Source organism: Hyperolius riggenbachi, chromosome 2 (genome assembly GCF_040937935.1).
Source record: "Hyperolius riggenbachi isolate aHypRig1 chromosome 2, aHypRig1.pri, whole genome shotgun sequence".
In the NCBI taxonomy this organism is placed as follows: domain Eukaryota; kingdom Metazoa; phylum Chordata; class Amphibia; order Anura; family Hyperoliidae; genus Hyperolius; species Hyperolius riggenbachi.
Window position 1 is genome coordinate 547420 of NC_090647.1, and position 19683 is coordinate 567102.

The following is a 19683-nucleotide window of genomic DNA, read 5'->3' on the forward strand; positions in this document are numbered from 1 at the left end:
CTTTATGAACCTCCTATAATAATTTGCAAAGCCTAAAAACCGCTGCAGCGACTTCAACCCAACCGGCTGAGGCCATTCCAGAACCGCGGAAACCTTGGCAGGGTCCATGGACAGGCCTGAGGTGGAGATGATGTATCCCAGAAAAGTGACAGAGGTTACTTCGAAGATACATTTCTCCAGTTTGGCGTACAGTGAGTTCCGCCTCAGTTTATCCAATACAAATTTTACATGTGATCTGTGCTCAGAGAGGTTGTTGGAGAAAATAAGTATATCATCTAGATATACAAGAACGAATCTCCCCAACACCTCCCTGAAGACCTCATTGATGAGCTCCTGAAAGACGGCTGGCGCATTGCATAACCCGAAGGGCATCACTAAATACTCGTAATGCCCGTCAGGCGTATTAAAGGCCGTCTTCCACTCATCGCCCTGTCTTATACGTATCAGGTTGTAACCACATCGTAAGTCTAACTTAGAAAAGACTTTGGCATTGGTGACCTGTGTGAATAAGTCGTCTATTAGGGGAAGCGGATAACGATTCTTCACCGTAATCTTATTCAGGCCCCGGTAATCAATGCAAGGCCGCAGGCCTCTGTCTTTTTTCTTAACAAAAAAGAAACCTGCCCCAGCAGGTATCCGTGATGGCCGAATGAAACCCTTGGCCAAATTTTCACGAATATAAACTTGCATGGCCAATTTTTCGGGCCCAGATAAATTGTACAAATGGCCCCGGGGGGGCATGCAACCTGAACGGAGATCGATGGGACAGTCGAAAGGGCGATGTGGGGGCAATTTATCAGCGGCCTTGGGACAGAACACATCAGAATATTCAGAGTACTGGTCTGGTACACCTTCCACCTGAATTCTGGTTTGACCCAATGTCAGCTTTCCTAAACACCGTTGAAAACAATGAGGTGACCAGGGTGTTAACTGACCCGTGGCCCAGTCTATTTGTGGTGAATGGACTTGTAACCACGGCATGCCTAGGATGATAGTGGAGGTTGACATATGTAATACAAAAAACTGTAGTTGTTCCCCATGCAGTACCCCTATTGTGACCTTCACCTCCGGGGTCTGTGACAGGGAACGATTCCGTTGCAGGGGAGAATCGTCTACTGCCGTGACCTGAATGGGAGGTCTCACTGGGGTGAGAGGAATACCCAACTTCTGAGCAAATTCAAAGTTTATAAAATTAGCCGCTGAGCCAGAATCAATAAAAGCCTCAGTGGCTACAGACTTATTCTCCCATGTAATCGTACAAGGCAAGGGAGAAGGCAAGGGAGAAGCAATTTTTTCTCTTTAAGGGGTGAGAATTGTGTGCCTAGGGTGTCACCCCCCACTACTCCTAGGCAGACTCGTTTCCCAGCTTGTTAGGACAGTTTTGCACTCTATGCCCTCCTTCTGCACAGTACAGACACAGTTGTTCAGTCATTCTCTGACTTCGCTCCAGTCAGTTTTGACCGACCAATCTGCATTGGCTCGAGTGGAGGCAAGGCCCGACAGGATGAGACAGGCGGAGATGGAGTTACCAGGGGTGCAGTGGAAGGTGCCGCGTAAGATGTCACCCTGACACGGTGACTGCCCCTATTCTGTCTCTGATGGCGTAGCCTACGGTCGATTCGAATGGCCGATGAGATGGCCTCATCGACTGTTTTGGGCTCGGGCTGACTCAACATTAAGTCGGAGACCTCATCCGACAAACCAGACAGAAAGCAATCCAGCAGGGCATAGGTATCCCACCTGGCCGTAACTGACCACCTCCTAAATAGAGATGTCGCGAACCTCCGCGAATGGTTCGGTTCGCGAACCGCAATACACTTCAATGGGGAGGCGAACTTTGTAAAAAAGAAAAAATTCTGACACCTAGAAAAAAGATGGAAAACATGTTTCAAAGGCTCTAATACCTGGAGGCAGACATGATTGATACACATCACTGCTGGAGGACCAGCCCACCCTCCCTACTCCAAGCTAGGTCCTTATACCATTTGACTCAGTTGTCTGCCTACACTAATTAGTTATGGGACATGGGACAGCTGCTGCGGACTCCCTCCTCCCACCTCCCTCCTTCTACCCTTCTGCCCTTCTACCCATTCCTGCCGGAGGGAGAAAGGTCTCATCTGCCAGGGAATTCCAGTATTTCAAAAACCAGCTTATATACCATGATAGGGATTTGAACCCAGACCTCAGTGTATGGTAGGCAACTAACATATCCATTGTACCACCAACACTACTAGCTGAAACTAGCTGAAACTAGCTGAAACTAGCTGAAACTAGCTGAAACTAGCTGAAACTAGCTGAAAGTAGCCTAGCATGTACCATTTATGGTTAATGCAAGAGAAAAATTAAACAAGACAAATAACATTTATATCACACTTTTCTCCTGGCAGACTCAAAGCACCAGAGCTGCAGCCACTAGGGTACACTCTATAGGCAGTAGCACAGATATGTAGCCAGACATGGCCTTGTATTTTGTGTTCAACAGTTGTCACGAAAAATTAGACAAGATAGCAGTGTCAGGAAGACTTGCCTAAGGTCTCCTACTGAATAGGTGCTGGCTTACTGAACAGACAGAGATGAGATTCAAACTCTGGTCTCCTGTGTCAGAGGCAGAGCCATTCACCAGTACACCATGCAGCCACTGCTCACAGACATGTAGCCAGACATGGCCTTGTATTTTGTGTTCAACAGTTGTCAAGAAAAAAATTAGACAAGATAGCAGTGTGAGGAAGACTTGCCTAAGGTCTCCTACTGAATTGGTGCTGGCTTACTGAACAGACAGAGACAAGAATTGAACTCTGGTCTCCTGTGTCAGAGGCAGAGCCATTCACCATTACACCATGCAGCCACTCCTTACAGACATGTAGCCAGACATGGCCTTGTATTTTGTGTTCAACAGTTGTCAAGAGAAAAAATAGACAAGATAGCAGTGTGAGGAAGACTTGCCTAAGGTCTCCTACTGAATAGGTGCTGGCTTACTGAACAGACAGAGACGAGATTCGAACTCTGGTCTCCTGTGTCAGAGGCAGAGCCATTCACCATTACACCATGCAGCCACTGCCATGCAGCAAATTTTCTAGCATTGTAGGAACTGTTAGGGGAATCATAACTTGTGAGTTTCGGGCCCCTAGGCCGAAGAGGTCATAGCCTAGGGTCACAAAAACCTGTTTGTTTGGGCAATTTCAATGGTAGTGATGCTGAAGTACATAAATCGCAGCCATGGCCGTTAGCAACGTCTGAATTTCACAAAATGTCTCTTGCAGGTAGAAGACATATTGTTAGACTTGGATTCCAAAGATGGGGTCTCTACATCTCTGCAAACCAGAGTTACAGGGCTCCAAAATTGGTAAAATCCCCCATAGGCTTTCATTGGGCCTACTATTTACCGTTCCAAAATCTCACACCATTTCAAAGGGCAATGGCTCAGCAGTGGCAAAACTCACCAGTCATGATCCCCCTAAGAGTCCCTACAATGCTAGAAAATTTGGTACTGCTGAGCCATTGCCCTTTGAAAAGATGTGAGATTTTGGAAAGTGAAATAGGGAGGCAATGAAAGCCTATGGGGGATTTTACCAATTTTGGACCCCTGTAACTCTGGTTTGCAGAGATGTAGGGACCCCATCTTTGGAATCCAAGTCTAACAATATGTCTTCTACCTGCATGAGACATTTTGTGAAATTCAGACGTTGCTAACGGCCATGGCTGCAATTTATGTACGTCAGCATCACTACCATTGAAATAGCCAAAATAAACAGGTTTTTGTGACCCTAGGCTATGACCTCTTTGGCCTAGGAGCCCGAAACTCACCAGTCATGTTCCCCCTAAGGGTCCCTACAATGCTAGAAAATTTGCCAGTGCTGAGCAATTGCCCTTTGAAAAGATGTGAGATTTTGGAAAGTGAAATAGCGAGGCAATGAAAGCCTATGGGGGATTTTACCAATTTTGGACCCCTGTAACTCTGGTTTGCAGAGACGTAGGGACCCCATCTTTGGAATCCAAGTCTAACAATATGTCTTCTGCCTGCATGAGACATTTCATGAAATTCAGACGTTGCTAACGGCCATGGCTGCGATTTATGTACGTCAGCATCATTACTATTGAAATTGCCCAAATAAACAGGCTTTTGTGACCCTAGGCTATGACCTCTTCGGCCTAGGGACCCGAAACTCACCAGTTATGATCCCCCTAACAGTTCCTACAATGCTAGAAAATTTGCTGCATGGCAGTGGCTGCATGGTGTAATGGTGAATGGCTCTGCCTCTGACACAGGAGACCAGAGTTCGAATCTTGTCTCTGTCTGTTCAGTAAGCCAGCACCTATTCAGTAGGAGACCTTAGGCAAGTCTTCCTAACACTGCTACTGCCTATAGAGTGTACCCTAGTGGCTGCAGCTCTGGTGCTTTGAGTCTGCCAGGAGAAAAGTGTGATATAAATGTTATTTGTCTTGTCTAATTTTTCTCTTGCATTAAGCATAAATGGTATATGCTAGGCTACTTTCAGCTACTTTTAGCTACTTTTAGCTACTTTTAGCTACTTTTAGCTAGAAGTGTTGGTGGTACAATGGATATGTTAGTTGCCTATCATACACTGAGGCCTGGGTTCAAATCCCTATCATGGTATATAAGCTGGTTTTTGAAATACTGGAATTCCCTGGCCGATGAGACCCTCCTCCGTTAGGAGGAAGGTGGAAGGAACCCACGAACAGGCTAATTAAAATCTCCCTAGCAGAGTGTGTAGCAGCTGTCCCTTAACTAATTAGTGTAGGCAGTATAAGGACCTTACTTGAGGGAGGGAGGGAGGGTGAGCCTCCAGCATTGAGAGCAATGTGTCTGCTGGCTGTAATATAAGGAGTCAAAGTTTTGCTCAATAGAGCTTTATGGGGCGAATCGAACTTCCGGGAAAGTTCGCGTTTGGTAGGCGAACGCGAACCCCCGAAGTTCGCCTGGAACCGTTCGCTACACCTCTACTCCTAAATTCAGCCGCATAATCTTCCACCGGACCTTTGCCTTGCCGCAAAAGCTTGAGCTTCCGCTCAGAGGTCGCGGCAAGGTCCGGGTCGTCGTAAATAACCGCCATGGCTTTAAAAAATTCCTCTACAGAGGTAAGGGCTGTGTCCTCAGTGGGTAAACTGTACGCCCATGTCTGAGAATCGCCTGACAATAGAGTCTTAATAAATGTGACCCTCTGAGTCTCCGTTCCTGAAGATTGGGGTCTCAGCTCAAAATAGGACAACACTCTACTCCTAAAATTTCAGAAGTCAGATCTGTGGCCAGAAAACCTTTCAGGTACCGGCATATGTATGTCAGAGCTCGAAGGGGATCGCACATGATCCACTGATGTCTGGAGGGTTTGTACAGACCCTGATAGGGCATCGATAAGGGTTCTGTGGGTGCCCAGTACTTGATTGATGTTGTCCACCGAAGCGGCAAGTACACCCAAACGATCAGTGTGTGCGTCCATTTTGTATTTTGGTCTGGCGTTCTGTAACGATCGGTGTAACACAGAGAGAGGATCTGATTACCGTGACCTGCAGTATCACAGGGAATACAGATATATACCAGATTATAGATGATCTGCAGTATCACCGATAATCAGATATATAAGCTAACCTCTGGTCACCTGGGAAGTAAGAGTGTTTGGTGCAAACAGTAATATACAGAGGGCTGGGCCTCAGAGCAGTAAGGAGTCCTGCACAATTCCTTCTAGACTCTCCCGGAAGGAGGAGTCAGGCTGAGAGAAGGAACGAGAGTGACACTCAAAGGGGAGTGTCACTACCAGGACTGGAAACCGCCTCAAACAGTAAGGTCGGTTCTCGAGGTCGGACAGGCCAGGTCGTAAACACAGATAAAGTACAGATTCAGAAGGAAGAGGCGGAGTCTAAAGTATAGGCAGGGTTCGGAAACAGGGTATCAGAAATATCGAGGTACAAAATCAGAAGGCAGATGCAGAGTCTAAGGACGAGCCGGGGTTCGGCAACAGAGTATCAGAATGACAAGGTACAGGATCAGAGTTCAGGAGAGTAGTCAGGCAGGCAGAAAGTCATAACAGATAGTCACAATCAAACTAGTACTTTAAACTATCAACAGAATCTAACTAAGTGTAGGATTACAGCTCCAGCTGGTCCCGCCACACTTTAGGATCTGACTCAGGTCTGAGTGCTACCACTATGTGATCGCAACGCTAGACAACCAGCAGAATGACCAGCCTCCAGTATATATACACACAACCTCCCTAAGTGCTGGACCAATGAGAGAGGGCCGAGTTGTCAGCTGACCAGCCTGGTCAGCTGACCCTCTTCTGGCTGCCATATAGGTCCTGCCTCTCTGCGCGCACGCGCGTCATTCTGAATCTGGACGGACTATGCGTCCCAGCCACCCCAGCACCGCTCTGCGGTGTTTCTGTAACGGGGCCATGTGCTCCGCGCTCCACCATGCCCTTCACAGCCGCCTCACGCTGAGTAGAGGCGGCTGTTTTCCCGCGTTCCGCCAAGCCCCTCACGGAGACAGCCGCCTCGCGCTGAGTAGAGGCGGCTGTCCTTCCACAATTTCTCACAGTAATTTGTTTTGAGGGGTATGGCTGTGTAATTTGTTCTGAGGGGGACATGACTGTGTAATTTGTTCTGAGGGGGCATGGCTGTGTAATTTAAACTGAGGGGGACATGGCTGTGTAATTTGTTCTGAGGGGGGCGTGGCTGTGTAATTTGTTCTGAGGGGGTGTTGCTGTGTAATTTGTTCTGAGGGGGACATGGCTGTGTAATTTGTTCTGAGGGGGACATGGCTGTTTAATTTGTTCTGAGGGGGGTATGGCTGTGTAATTTGTTCTAAGGGGGACATGGCTGTGTAATTTGTTCTGAGGGGGCATGGCTGTGTAATTTGTACTGAGGGGGACATGGCTGTGTAATTTGTTCTGAGGGGGGCGTGGCTGTGTAATTTGTTCTGAGGGGGGTGTGGCTGTGTAATTTGTTCTGAGGAGACGTGGCTGTGTAATTTGTTCTGAAGGGGGTATGGCTGTGTACTTTGTTCTGAGGGCGGTATGGCTGTGTACTTTGTTCTGAGGGGGGTATGCCTGTGTAATTTGTACTGAGGGGGACATGGCTGTGTAATTTGTTCTGAGGGGACGTGGCTGTGTAATTTGTTCTGAGGGGGACATGGCTGTGTAATTTGTTCTGAGGGGGACATGGTTGTGTAATTTGTTCTGAGGGGGCATGGCTGTGTAATTTGTTCTGAGGGGGGTATGGCTGTGTAATTTGTTCTGAGGGGGGCATAGCTGTGTAATTTGTTCTGAGGGGGGTATGGCTGTGTAATTTGTTCTGAGGGGGACATGGCTGTGTAATTTGTTCTGAGGGGGACATGGCTGTGTAATTTGTTCTGAGGGGGGCGTGGCTGTGTAATTTGTTCTGAGAGGGGGTATGGCTGAGTAATTTGTTCTGAGGGGGGCGTGGCTGTGTAATTTGTTCTGAGGGGGGCATGGCTGTGTAATTTGTTCTGAGGGGGGTATGGCTGTGTAATTTTGTTCTGAGGGGGGTATGGCTGTGTAATTTGTTCTGAGGAGGGTATGGCTGTGTAATTTGTTCTGAGGGGGACATGGCTGTGTACTTTGTTCTGAGGGGGTATGGCTGTGTACTTTGTTCTGAGGGGGGCGTGGCTGTGTACTTTGTACTGAAGGGGGCATGGCTGTGTAATTTGTCCTGAGGGGACGTAGCTGTGGAATTTGTTCTTAGGGGACATCGCTGTGTAATTTGTTCTGGGGGGGGGTATGGCTGTGTCATTTGTTCTGAGGGGGCGTGGCTGTGTAATTTGTTCTGAGGGAGACATAGCTGTGTAATTTGTTCTGAGGGGGCGTGGCTGTGTAATTTGTTCTGAGGGAGACATAGCTGTGTAATTTGTTCTGAGGGGGGCATGGCTGTGTAATTTGTTCTGAAGGGATATGGCTGTGTAATTTAGTCTGAGGGGACATAGCTGTGTAATTTGTTCTGAGGGAGACATGGCTGTGTAATTTGTTCTGAGGGGGACATGGCTGTGTACTTTGTTCTGAGGGGGGCATGGCTGTGTAATTTGTTCTGAGGGGGTATGGCTGTGTAATTTGTTCTGAGGGGGACATGGCTGTGTAATTTGTTCTGAGGGAGGCATGGCTATGTAATTTGTTCTGAGGGGGGTATGGCTGTGTAATTTGTTCTGAGGGGGACATGGCTGTGTACTTTGTTCTGAGGGGGACATGGCTGTGTAATTTGTTCTGAGGGGGACATGGCTGTGTAATTTGTTCTGAGGGGGGTATGGCTGTGTAATTTGTTCTGAGGGGGACATGGCTGTGTAATTTGTTCTGAGGGGGACATGGCTGTGTAATTTGTTCTGAGGGGGACATGACTGTGTAATTTGTTCTGAGGGGGGCATGGCTGTGTAATTTGTTCTGAGGGTGGTATGGCTGTGTAATTTGTTCTGAGGGGGACATGGCTGTGTACTTTGTTCTGAGGGGGGTATGGCTGTGTAATTTGTTCTGAGGGGGACATGGCTGTGTAATTTGTTCTGAGGGAGACATGGCTGTGTAATTTGTTCTGAGGGGGACATAGCTGTGTAATTTGTTCTGAGGGGGACATGGCTGTGTAATTTGTTCTGAGGGGGACATGACTGTGTAATTTGTTCTGAGGGTGGTATGGCTGTGTAATTTGTTCTGAGGGGGACATGGCTGTGTACTTTGTTCTGAGGGGGGTATGGCTGTGTAATTTGTTCTGAGGGGGACATGGCTGTGTAATTTGTTCTGAGGGAGACATGGCTGTGTAATTTGTTCTGAGGGGGACATAGCTGTGTAATTTGTTCTGAGGGGGGTATGGATGTGTAATTTGTTCTGAGGAAGAAATGGCTGTGTAATTTGTTCTGAGGAAGATATGGCTGTGTAATTTGTTCTGAGGAAGATATGGCTGTGTAATTTGTTCTGAGGAAGATATGGCTGTGTAATTTGTTCTGAGGGGGGTATGGCTGTGTAATTTGTTCTGAGGGTGGTATGGCTGTGTAATTTGTTCTGAGGGGGGTATGGCTGTGTAATTTGTTCTGAGGGGGGCATGGCTGTGTAATTTGTTCTGAGGGTGGTATGGCTGTGTAATTTGTTCTGAGGGGGACATGGCTGTGTACTTTGTTCTGAGGGGGGTATGGCTGTGTAATTTGTTCTGAGGGGGACATGGCTGTGTAATTTGTTCTGAGGGAGACATGGCTGTGTAATTTGTTCTGAGGGGGACATAGCTGTGTAATTTGTTCTGAGGGGGGTATGGATGTGTAATTTGTTCTGAGGAAGAAATGGCTGTGTAATTTGTTCTGAGGAAGATATGGCTGTGTAATTTGTTCTGAGGAAGATATGGCTGTGTAATTTGTTCTGAGGAAGATATGGCTGTGTAATTTGTTCTGAGGGGGGTATGGCTGTGTAATTTGTTCTGAGGGGGACATAGCTGTGTAATTTGTTCTGAGGGGGGTATGGCTGTGTAATTTGTTCTGAGGGGGAAATGGCTGTGTAATTTGTTCTGAGGGGGGTGTGGCTGTGTAATTTGTTCTGAGGGGACATGGCTGTGTAATTTGTTCTGAGGGGGGTATGGCTGTGTAATTTGTTCTGAGGGGGGTATGGCTGTGAACTTTGTACTGAAGGGGGCATGGCTGTGTACTTTGTACTGAAGGGGGCATGGCTGTGTACTTTGTACTGAAGGGGGCATGGCTGTAAATGCAGCAGGGAGGGTATTATTTGCATTCTATGATTCCTCTCTGGGCATTTGTTATAATTGTACTTTTCTTCCCCCAGCCATCATTTGAGGCGGAGATCTCAGAGCTAAGCATGGTGAAAAGTGAGATTAATTTGGCCATAAACAGCCTGAGCTCCTGGATGAAGGATGAGTCTGTGTCTCGGAATATGGTGAGTTCTGCAGTTATTGCCTCACCTCTGAGCTCTTACTGAACATGTGGAAATATTTCCTGTGAGGAAGTTCTCTCATGTATGTCACAAAATCTGCTAATTTAATGTCTGGCAACTGCTCTCAAATATTACCAATTTCCTCACCACTGGCTGCCCAATCAGCATCACTGATTCCCCCTCACTGGCTGCCCAATCAGCATCACTGATCCCCCCCCCCCCCTCACTGGCTGCCCAATCAGCATCATTGATCCCCCCCTCACTGGCTGCCCCAATCAGCATCACTGATCCCCCCTCACTGGCTGCCCAATCAGCATCACTGATCCCCCCTCACTGGCTGCCCAATCAGCATCACTGATTCCCCTCACTGGCTGCCCAATCGGAATCACTGATCCCCCCCCCCCCCTCACTGGCTCACCAACCAGCATCACTGATCCCCCCTCACTGGCTGCCCAATCAGAATCACTGATCCCCCTCACTGGCTGCCCAATCAGCATCACTGACCACCCTCACTGGCTGCCCAACCAGCATCACTGATCCCCCCTCATTGGCTGCCCAATCGGAATCACTGATCCCCCTCACTGGCTGCCCAATCAGCATCACTGATCCCCCCTCACTGGCTGCCCAATCAGCATCACTGATCCCCCTCACTGGCTGCCCAATCAGCATCACTGACCCCCCTCACTGGCTGCCCAATCAGCATCACTGATCCCCCCTCTCTGGCTGCCCAATCAGCATCACTAATCCCCCCCCTCTCACTGGCTGCCCAATCAGCATCACTGATCCCCCCTCACTGGCTGCCCAATCAGCATCACTGATCCCCCCTCATTGGCTGCCCAATCGGAATCACTGATCCCCCCCCCTCACTGGCTGACCAACCAGCATCACTGATCCCCCCCACACTGGCTGACCAATCAGCATCACTGATCCCCCCTCATTGGCTGCCCAATCGGAATCACTGATCCCCCTCACTGGCTGCCCAATCAGCATCACTGATCCCCCCTCACTGGCTGCCCAATCAGCATCACTGATCCCCCTCACTGGCTGACCAATCAGCATCACTGATCCCCCCTCACTGGCTGCCCAATCAGCATCACTAACCCCCCCCCCCACTGGCTGCCCAATCAGCATCACTGATCCCCCTCACTGGCTGCCCAATCAGCATCACTGATCCCCCCTCACTGGCTGCCCAATCAGCATCACTGATCCCCCCTCACTGGCTGCCCCAATCAGCATCACTGACCCCCCCCCCCCCCCTCACTGGCTGTCCAATCAGCATCACTGATCCCCCCTCACTGGCTGCCCAATCAGCATCACTGATCCCCCCTCACTGGCTGCCCAATCAGCATCACTGATCCCCCCTCACTGGCTGCCCAATCAGCATCACTGATCCCCCCTCACTGGCTGCCCAACCAGCATCACTGATCCCCCTCACTGGCTTACCAATCAGCATCACTGATCCCCCCCGCTGACTGCCCAATCGGAATCACAGATCCCCTCACTGGCTGCCCAATCGGAATCACAGATCCCCCTCACTGGCTGCCCAATCAGCATCACTGATCCCCCCTCACTGGCTGCCCAATCGGAATCACTGATCCCCCTCACTGGCTGCCCAATCAGCATCACTGATCCCCCCTCACTGGCTGCCCAATCAGCATCACTGATCCCCCTCACTGGCTGACCAATCAGCATCACTGATCCCCCCTCACTGGCTGCCCAATCAGCATCACTAACCCCCCCCCCCCCCCCCACTGGCTGCCCAATCAGCATCACTGATCCCCCCTCACTGGCTGCCCAATCAGCATCACTGATCCCCCCTCACTGGCTGCCCCAATCAGCATCACTGACCCCCCCCCCCCCTCACTGGCTGTCCAATCAGCATCACTGATCCCCCCTCACTGGCTGCCCAATCAGCATCACTGATCCCCCCTCACTGGCTGCCCAATCAGCATCACTGATCCCCCCTCACTGGCTGCAAATCAGCATCACTGATCCCCCCTCACTGGCTGCCCAACCAGCATCACTGATCCCCCTCACTGGCTTACCAATCAGCATCACTGATCCCCCCCGCTGACTGCCCAATCGGAATCACAGATCCCCCTCACTGGCTGCCCAATCGGAATCACAGATCCCCCTCACTGGCTGCCCAATCAGCATCACTGATCCCCCCTCACTGGCTGCCCAATCGGAATCACTGATCCCCCCCCCCCCTCACTGGCTGCCCAATCAGCATCACTGATCTCCCCTCACTGGCTGCCCAATCAGCATCACTGATCCCCCCTCACTGGCTGCCCAATCAGCATCACTGATCCCCCTCACTGGCTGCCCAATCAGCATCACTGATCCCCTCTCACTGGCTGCCCAATCAGCATCACTGATCCCCCCTCACTGGCTGCCCCAATCAGCATCACTGAGCCCCCCCCCCCCTCACTGGCTGCCCAATCAGCATCACTGATCCCCCCTCACTGGCTGCCCAATCAGCATCACTGATCCCCCCTCACTGGCTGCCCAATCAGCATCACTGATCCCCCGCACTGGCTGCCCAATCAGCATCACTGACCCCCTCCCCTCACTGGCTGCCCAATCAGCATCACTGACCTCCCTCACTGGCTGCCCAATCGGAATCACTGATCCCCCCCCTGACTGGCTGCCCAATCAGCATCACTGACCCCCCCCCCCCTCACTGGCTGTCTAATCAGCATCACTGATCCCCCCCCCTCACTGGCTGTCCAATCAGCATCACTGATCCCCCCTCACTGGCTGCCCAATCAGCATCACTGATCCCCCTCACTGGCTGTCCAATCAGCATCACTGATCCCCCTCACTGGCTGCCCAATCAGCATCACTGATCCCCCCTCATTGGCTGCCCAATCGGAATCACTGATCCCCCCCCCCTCACTGGCAGACCAATCAGCATCACTGATCCCCCCTCACTGGCTGCCCAATCAGCATCACTGATCCCACCGCACTGACTGCCCAATCAGCATCACTGATCCCCCCTCACTGGCTGTCCAATTAGCATCACTGATCCCCCCCACTGACTGCCCAATCAGCATCACTGATCCCCCTCACTGGCTGACCAAACAGCATCACTGATCCCCCTCACTGGCTGTCCAATTAGCATCACTGATCCCCCCCACTGACTGCCCAATCAGCATCACTGATCCCCCCTCACTGGCTGCCCAATCAGCATCACTGATCCCCCTCACTGGCTGCCCCAATCAGCATCACTGAACCCCCTCACTGGCTGACCAATCAGCATCACTGATCCCCCCCACTGGCTGCCCCAATCAGCATCACTGAACCCCCTCACTGGCTGCCCCAATCAGCATCACTGATCCCCCCCCCCTCTCACTGGCTGCACAATCAGAATCACTGATCCCCCCTCACTGGCTGCCCCAATCAGCATCACTGATCCCCCCTCACTGGCTGACCAATAAGCATCACTGATCCCCCTCACTAGCTGCCCCAATCAGCATCACTGAACCCCCTCACTGGCTGCCCCAATCAGCATCACTGAACCCCCTCACTGGCTGACCAATCAGCATCACTGATCCCCCTCACTGGCTGCCCCAATCAGCATCACTGAACCCCCTCACTGGCTGACCAATCAGCATCACTGATCCCCCTCACTGGCTGCCCAATCAGCATCACTGATCCCCCCCCCTCACTGGCTGCACAATCAGAATCACTGATCCCCCTCACTGGCTGCCCAATCAGAATCACTGATCCCCCCTCACTGGCTGCCCCAATCAGCATCACTGATCCCCCCTCACTGGCTGACCAATCAGCATCACTGATCCCCCTCACTGGCTGCCCAATCAGAATCACTGATCCCCCCTCACTGGCTGCCCCAATCAGCATCACTGATCCCCCCTTACTGGCTGCCCCAATCAGCATCACTGATCCCCCTCACTGGCTGACCAATCAGCATCACTAATCCCCCCTCACTGGCTGACCAATCAGCATCACTGATCCCCCCTCACTGGCTGCCCAATCAGCATTACTGATCCCCCCTCACTGGCTGCCCAAATCAGCATCACTGATCCCCCTCACTGGCTGCCCAATCAGCATCACTGATCCCCCTCACTGGCTGCCCCAATCAGCATCACTGAACCCCCCTCACTGGCTGCCCCAATCAGAATCACTGATCTCTCCTTACTGGCTGCCCAATCAGCATCACTGATCCCCCTCACTGGCTGCCCAATCAGCATCACTGATCCCCCCTCACTGGCTGCCCAATCAGCATCACCGATCCCCCCTCACTGGCTGCCCAATCAGCATCACTGATCCCCCCCACTGACTGCCCAATCAGCATCACTGATCCCCCCTCACTGGCTGCCCCAATCAGCATCACTGATCCCCCTCACTGGCTGCCCAATCAGCATCACTGATCCCCCCCGCTGACTGCCCAATCGGAATCACAGATCCCCCTCACTGGCTGCCCAATCGGAATCACAGATCCCCCTCACTGGCTGCCCAATCAGCATCACTGTTCCCCCCCACTAGCTGCCCAATCAGCATCACTGATCCCCCCTCCCCTCACTGGCTGACCAATCAGAATCACTGAACCCCCTCACTGGCTGCCCAATCAGCATCACTGATCCCCCCTCACTGGCTGCCCAATCAGCATCACTGATCCCCCTCACTGGCTGCCCAATCTGCATCACTGATCCCCCCTCACTGGCTGCCCAATCAGAATCACTGATCCCCCTCACTGGCTGCCCAATCAGCATCACTGATCCCCCCCACTGGCTGCCCAATCAGCATCACTGATCCCCCCTCACTGGCTGCCCAATCAGCATCAGTGATCCCCCCTCACTGGCTGCCCAATCAGAATCACTGATCCCCCTCACTGGCTGCCCAATCAGCATCACTGATCCCCCCACTGGCTGCCCAATCAGCATCACTGATCCCCCCCACTAGCTGCCCAATCAGCATCACTGATCCCCCTCACTAGCTGCCCAATCAGAATTACTGATCCCCCTCACTGGCTTCCCAATCAGCATCACTGATCCCCCCCCTCACTGGCTGCCCAATCAGCATCACTGATCCCCCTTCACTGGCTGCCCAATCAGAATCACTGATCCCCCCTAACTGGCTTCCCAATCAGCATCACTAATCCCCCTCACTGGCTGACCAATCAGAATTACTGATCCCCCTCACTGGCGTCCCAATCAGCATCACTGATCCCCCCTCACTGGCTGCCCAATCAGCATCACTGATCCCCCTCACTGGCTGCCCAATCAGCATCACTGATCCCCCCCTCACTGGCTGTCCAATCAGCATCACTGATCCCCCCTCACTGGCTGCCCAATCAGCATCACTGATCCCCCTCACTGGCTACCCAATCTGCATCATTGATCCCCTCCTCACTGGCTGCCCAATCAGCATCACTGATCCCCCTCACTGGCTGCCCAATCAGCATCACTGATCCCCCCCCCCCCAATGGCTGCCCAATCAGCATCACTGATCCCCCCCACTGGCTGCCCAATCAGCATCACTGATCCCCCCCTCTCTGGCTGCCCAATCAGCATCACTGATCCCCCCCTCTCTGGCTGCCCAATCAGCATCACTGATCCCCCCTCACTGGCTGTCCAATCAGCATCACTGATTCCCCCTCACTGGCTGCCCAATCAGCATCACTGATCCCCCTCACTGGCTACCCAATCTGCATCATTGATCCCCCTTCACTGGCTGCCCAATCAGCATCACTGATCCCTCTCACTGGCTGCCCAATCAGCATCACTGATCCCCCCCCGCCTGGCTGCCCAATCAGCATCACTGATCCCCCTCACTGGCTGCCCAATCAGCATCACTGACCCCCACACTGGCTGTCCAATCAGCATCACTGATCCCCCCTCACTGGCTGCCCAATCAGCATCACTGATCCCCCCTCAGTGGCTGTCCAATCAGCATCACTGATCCCCCTCACTGGCTGTCCAATCAGCATCACTGATCCCCCCTCACTGGCTGCCCAATCAGCATCACTGATCCCCCCTCACTGGCTGTCCAATCAGCATCACTGATCCCCCCTCACTGGCTGCCCAATCAGCATCACTGATCCCCCCTCACTGGCTGCCCAATCAGCATCACTGATCCCCCTCACTGGCTACCCAATCTGCATCATTGATCCCCCCCTCACTGGCTGCCCAATCAGCATCACTGCTCCCCCCCCCACTGGCTGCCCAATCAGCATCACTGATCCCCCGCACTGGCTGTCCAATCAGCATCACTGATCCCCCCTCACTGGCTGCCCAATCAGCATCACTGCCCCCCCCCCCCTGACTGGCTGCCCAATCAGCATCACTGATCCCCCTCACTGGCTGCCCAATCAGCATCACTGATCCCCCTCACTGGCTGCCGAATCAGCATCACTGATCCCCCCTTACTGTCTGCCCAATCAGCATCAATGATCCCCCTCACTGGCTACCCAATCTGCATCACTGATCCCCCCTCACTGGCTGCCCAATCAGCATCACTGATCCCCCTCACTGGCTGCCCAATCAGCATCACTGATCCCCCTCACTGGCTGACCAATCAGCATCACTGATCCCCCTCACTGGCTGCCCAATCAGCATCACTGATCGCCCCTCACTGGCTGTCCAATCAGAATCACTGATCCCCCCTCTCTGGCTGCCCAATCAGCATCACTAATCCCCCCCCCCCTCACTGGCTGCCCAATCAGCATCACTGATCCCCCTCACTGGCTGCCCAATCAGCATCACTGATCCACCTCACTGGCTGACCAATCAGCATCACTGATCCCCCCTCACTGGCTGACCAATCAGCATCACTGATCCCCCCTCACTGGCTGACCAATCAGCATCACTGATCCCCCCTCACTGGCTGACCAATCAGCATCACTGATCCCCCTCACTGGCTACCCAATCTGCATCACTGATCCCCCCTCACTGGCTGCCCAATCAGCATCACTGATCGCCCCTCACTGGCTGTCCAATCAGAATCACTGATCCCCCCTCACTGGCTGCCCAATCAGCATCACTAACCCCCCCTCACTGGCTGCCCAATCAGCATCACTAATCCCCCCCCCCCTCACTGGCTGCTCAATCAGCATCACTGATCTCCCCTTACTGGCTGCCCAATCTGCATCACTGTTCCCCCCTCAGTGGCTACCCAATCTGCATCACTGATCCCCCACACTGGCTGACCAATCAGCATCACTGATCCCCCTCACTGGCTACCCAATCTGCATCACTGATCCCCCCTCACTGGCTGCCCAATCAGCATCACTAATCCCCCCCCCCCTCACTGGCTGCTCAATCAGCATCACTGATCTCCCCTTACTGGCTGCCCAATCTGCATCACTGATCCCCCCTCAGTGGCTACCCAATCTGCATCACTGATCCCCCCTCACTGGCTGACCAATCAGCATCACTGATCCCCCTCACTGGCTACCCAATCTGCATCACTGATCCCCCCTCACTGGCTGCCCAATCAGCATCACTGATCGCCCCTCACTGGCTGTCCAATCAGAATCACTGATTCCCCCTCTCTGGCTGCCCAATCAGCATCACTAATCCCCCCCCCCTCACTGGCTGCCCAACCAGCATCACTGATCCCCCTCACTGGCTGCCCAATCAGCATCACTGATCCACCTCACTGGCTTACCAATCAGCATCACTGATCCCCCCTCACTGGCTGCCCAATCTGCATCACTGATCCCCCCCCTCACTGGCTGCCCAATCAGCATCACTGATCCCCCTCACTGGCTGCCCAATCTGCATCACTGATCCCCCCTCAGTGGCTACCCAATCAGCATCACTGATCCCCCTCACTGGCTGCCCAATCAGCATCACTGATCCCCCTCACTGGCTGCCCAATCAGCATCACTGATCCACCTCACTGGCTTACCAATCAGCATCACTGATCCCCCCTCACTGGCTGACCAATCAGCATCACTGATCCCCCCTCACTGGCTGACCAATCAGCATCACTGATCCCCCTCACTGGCTACCCAATCTGCATCACTGATCCCCCCTCACTAGCTGCCCAATCAGCATCACTGATCCCCCTCACTGGCTACCCAATCAGCATCACTGATCCCTCTCACTGGCTGCCCAATCAGCATCACTGACCCCCCCTCACTGGCTGCCCAATCAGCATCACTGACCCCCCCTCACTGGCTGCCCAATCTGCATCACTGATCCCCCCTCACTGGCTGCCCAATCAGCATCACTGACCCCCCCCCCCCCCTGACTGGCTGCCCAATCAGCATCACTGATCCCCCTCACTGGCTGCCCAATCAGCATCACTGATCCCCCCTCACTGGCTGCCCAATCTGCATCACTGATCCCCCCTCACTGGCTGCCCAATCAGCATCACTGATCCCCCTCACTGGCTGCCCAATCAGCATCACTGATCCCCCCTCACTGGCTGCCCAATCAGCATCACTGATCCCCCCTCACTGGCTGCCCAATCAGCATCACTGTCCCCCCCTCACTGGATGCCCAATCAGCATTACTGATCCCCCCTCACTGGCTGCCCAATCAGCATCACTGATCCCCCCTCACTGGCTGCCCAATCAGCATCACTGATCCCCCCCCCTCACTGGCTGCCCAATCAGCATCACTGATCCCCCCCTGACTGGCTGCCCAATCAGCATCACTGACCCCCCCCCCCTGACTGGCTGCCCAATCAGCATCACTGACCCCCCCCCCCCTCACTGGCTGCCCAATCAGCATCACTGATCCCCCCCCCCTCACTGGCTGCCCAATCAGCATCACTGATCCCCCCCTGACTGGCTGCCCAATCAGCATCACTGACCCCCCCCCCCCCCCGACTGGCTGCCCAATCAGCATCACTGATCCCCCCTCACTGGCTGCCCAATCAGCATCACTGATCCCCCCTCACTGGCTGCCCAATCAGCATTACTGATCCCCCCCACTGACTGCCCAATCGGAATCGGCTAATGGTCTTGTATGGCATTGCTTGTTTAGCTGTTGCTGTGTTTGGAATATTTATCCTAGTATTTTCCCGCAGGCCACATATTTGGATACAGCGTTTATACGAAGTGAGCCATTTGGTGTTGTTCTTATCATTGCTCCCTGGAATTACCCTGTCCAGCTGACACTGATACCCCTGATTGGGGCAATCGCTGCTGGTGAGTTGTATGACACTGCTCCATGTGTCACTTATTTCATGTCACTCAGTACAAATCCATAATAAAGGCAAAATTAGCAGGGACCTCCTCCTATTGTTTTACTACTTTGCTTTCATTTACCACATGAATGCGTACCAAATTCACTGATATCTCGATCCACACATTAACTATGTATGTATTTGTAGTTGTATTGCTGGGTGTTATCATTGTACAGTGGATGTGGGGGTGATTGAGGCACGCGCAGCGCGCCGCGCCGAAAGTTGGATTTGGCCATGACATTGTATGGGCGGAGCTTAACCGTAGCACAGCAAATATAGCCAACTATGACAATTAAATAATAAATGCAGCATCAGTTACCCCAGACACCAGAAAATAAAAACGCAATTTGTGCAACATTTCAGCAGAAAACAAACGCAATTTGTGCAACATTTCAACAGAAAACAAACAGAATTTGGGCCACATTTCAGCAGAAATCAAACGCAGTTTGGGCCACATTTCAGCAGAAATGAAACGCAATTTGGGTCACATTTCAGCAGAAATCAAACGCAATTTGGGCACATTTTCAGCAGAAATCAAACGCAATTAGGGCCACATTTCAGCAGAAATCAAACGCAATTTGGGCACATTTTCAGCAGAAATCAAACGAAATTAGGGCACATTTTCAGCAGAAATCAA

General features: G+C 52.3%; 1 protein-coding gene across 2 annotated transcripts in view; it reads left to right on the forward strand.

Annotated features, from left to right (window-relative positions):
- The window catches only part of LOC137545331 (aldehyde dehydrogenase family 3 member B1-like), a 469940-nt gene that overhangs the window by 282309 nt on the left and 167948 nt on the right, over positions 1-19683 (forward strand). For both annotated transcript variants that reach the window (XM_068266442.1, XM_068266441.1), the window contains 2 exons: positions 9777-9887; positions 18888-19008. In XM_068266442.1, the coding sequence (XP_068122543.1) occupies positions 9777-9887; positions 18888-19008 (232 nt within the window). The remainder of the gene's footprint in view (positions 1-9776; positions 9888-18887; positions 19009-19683) is intronic.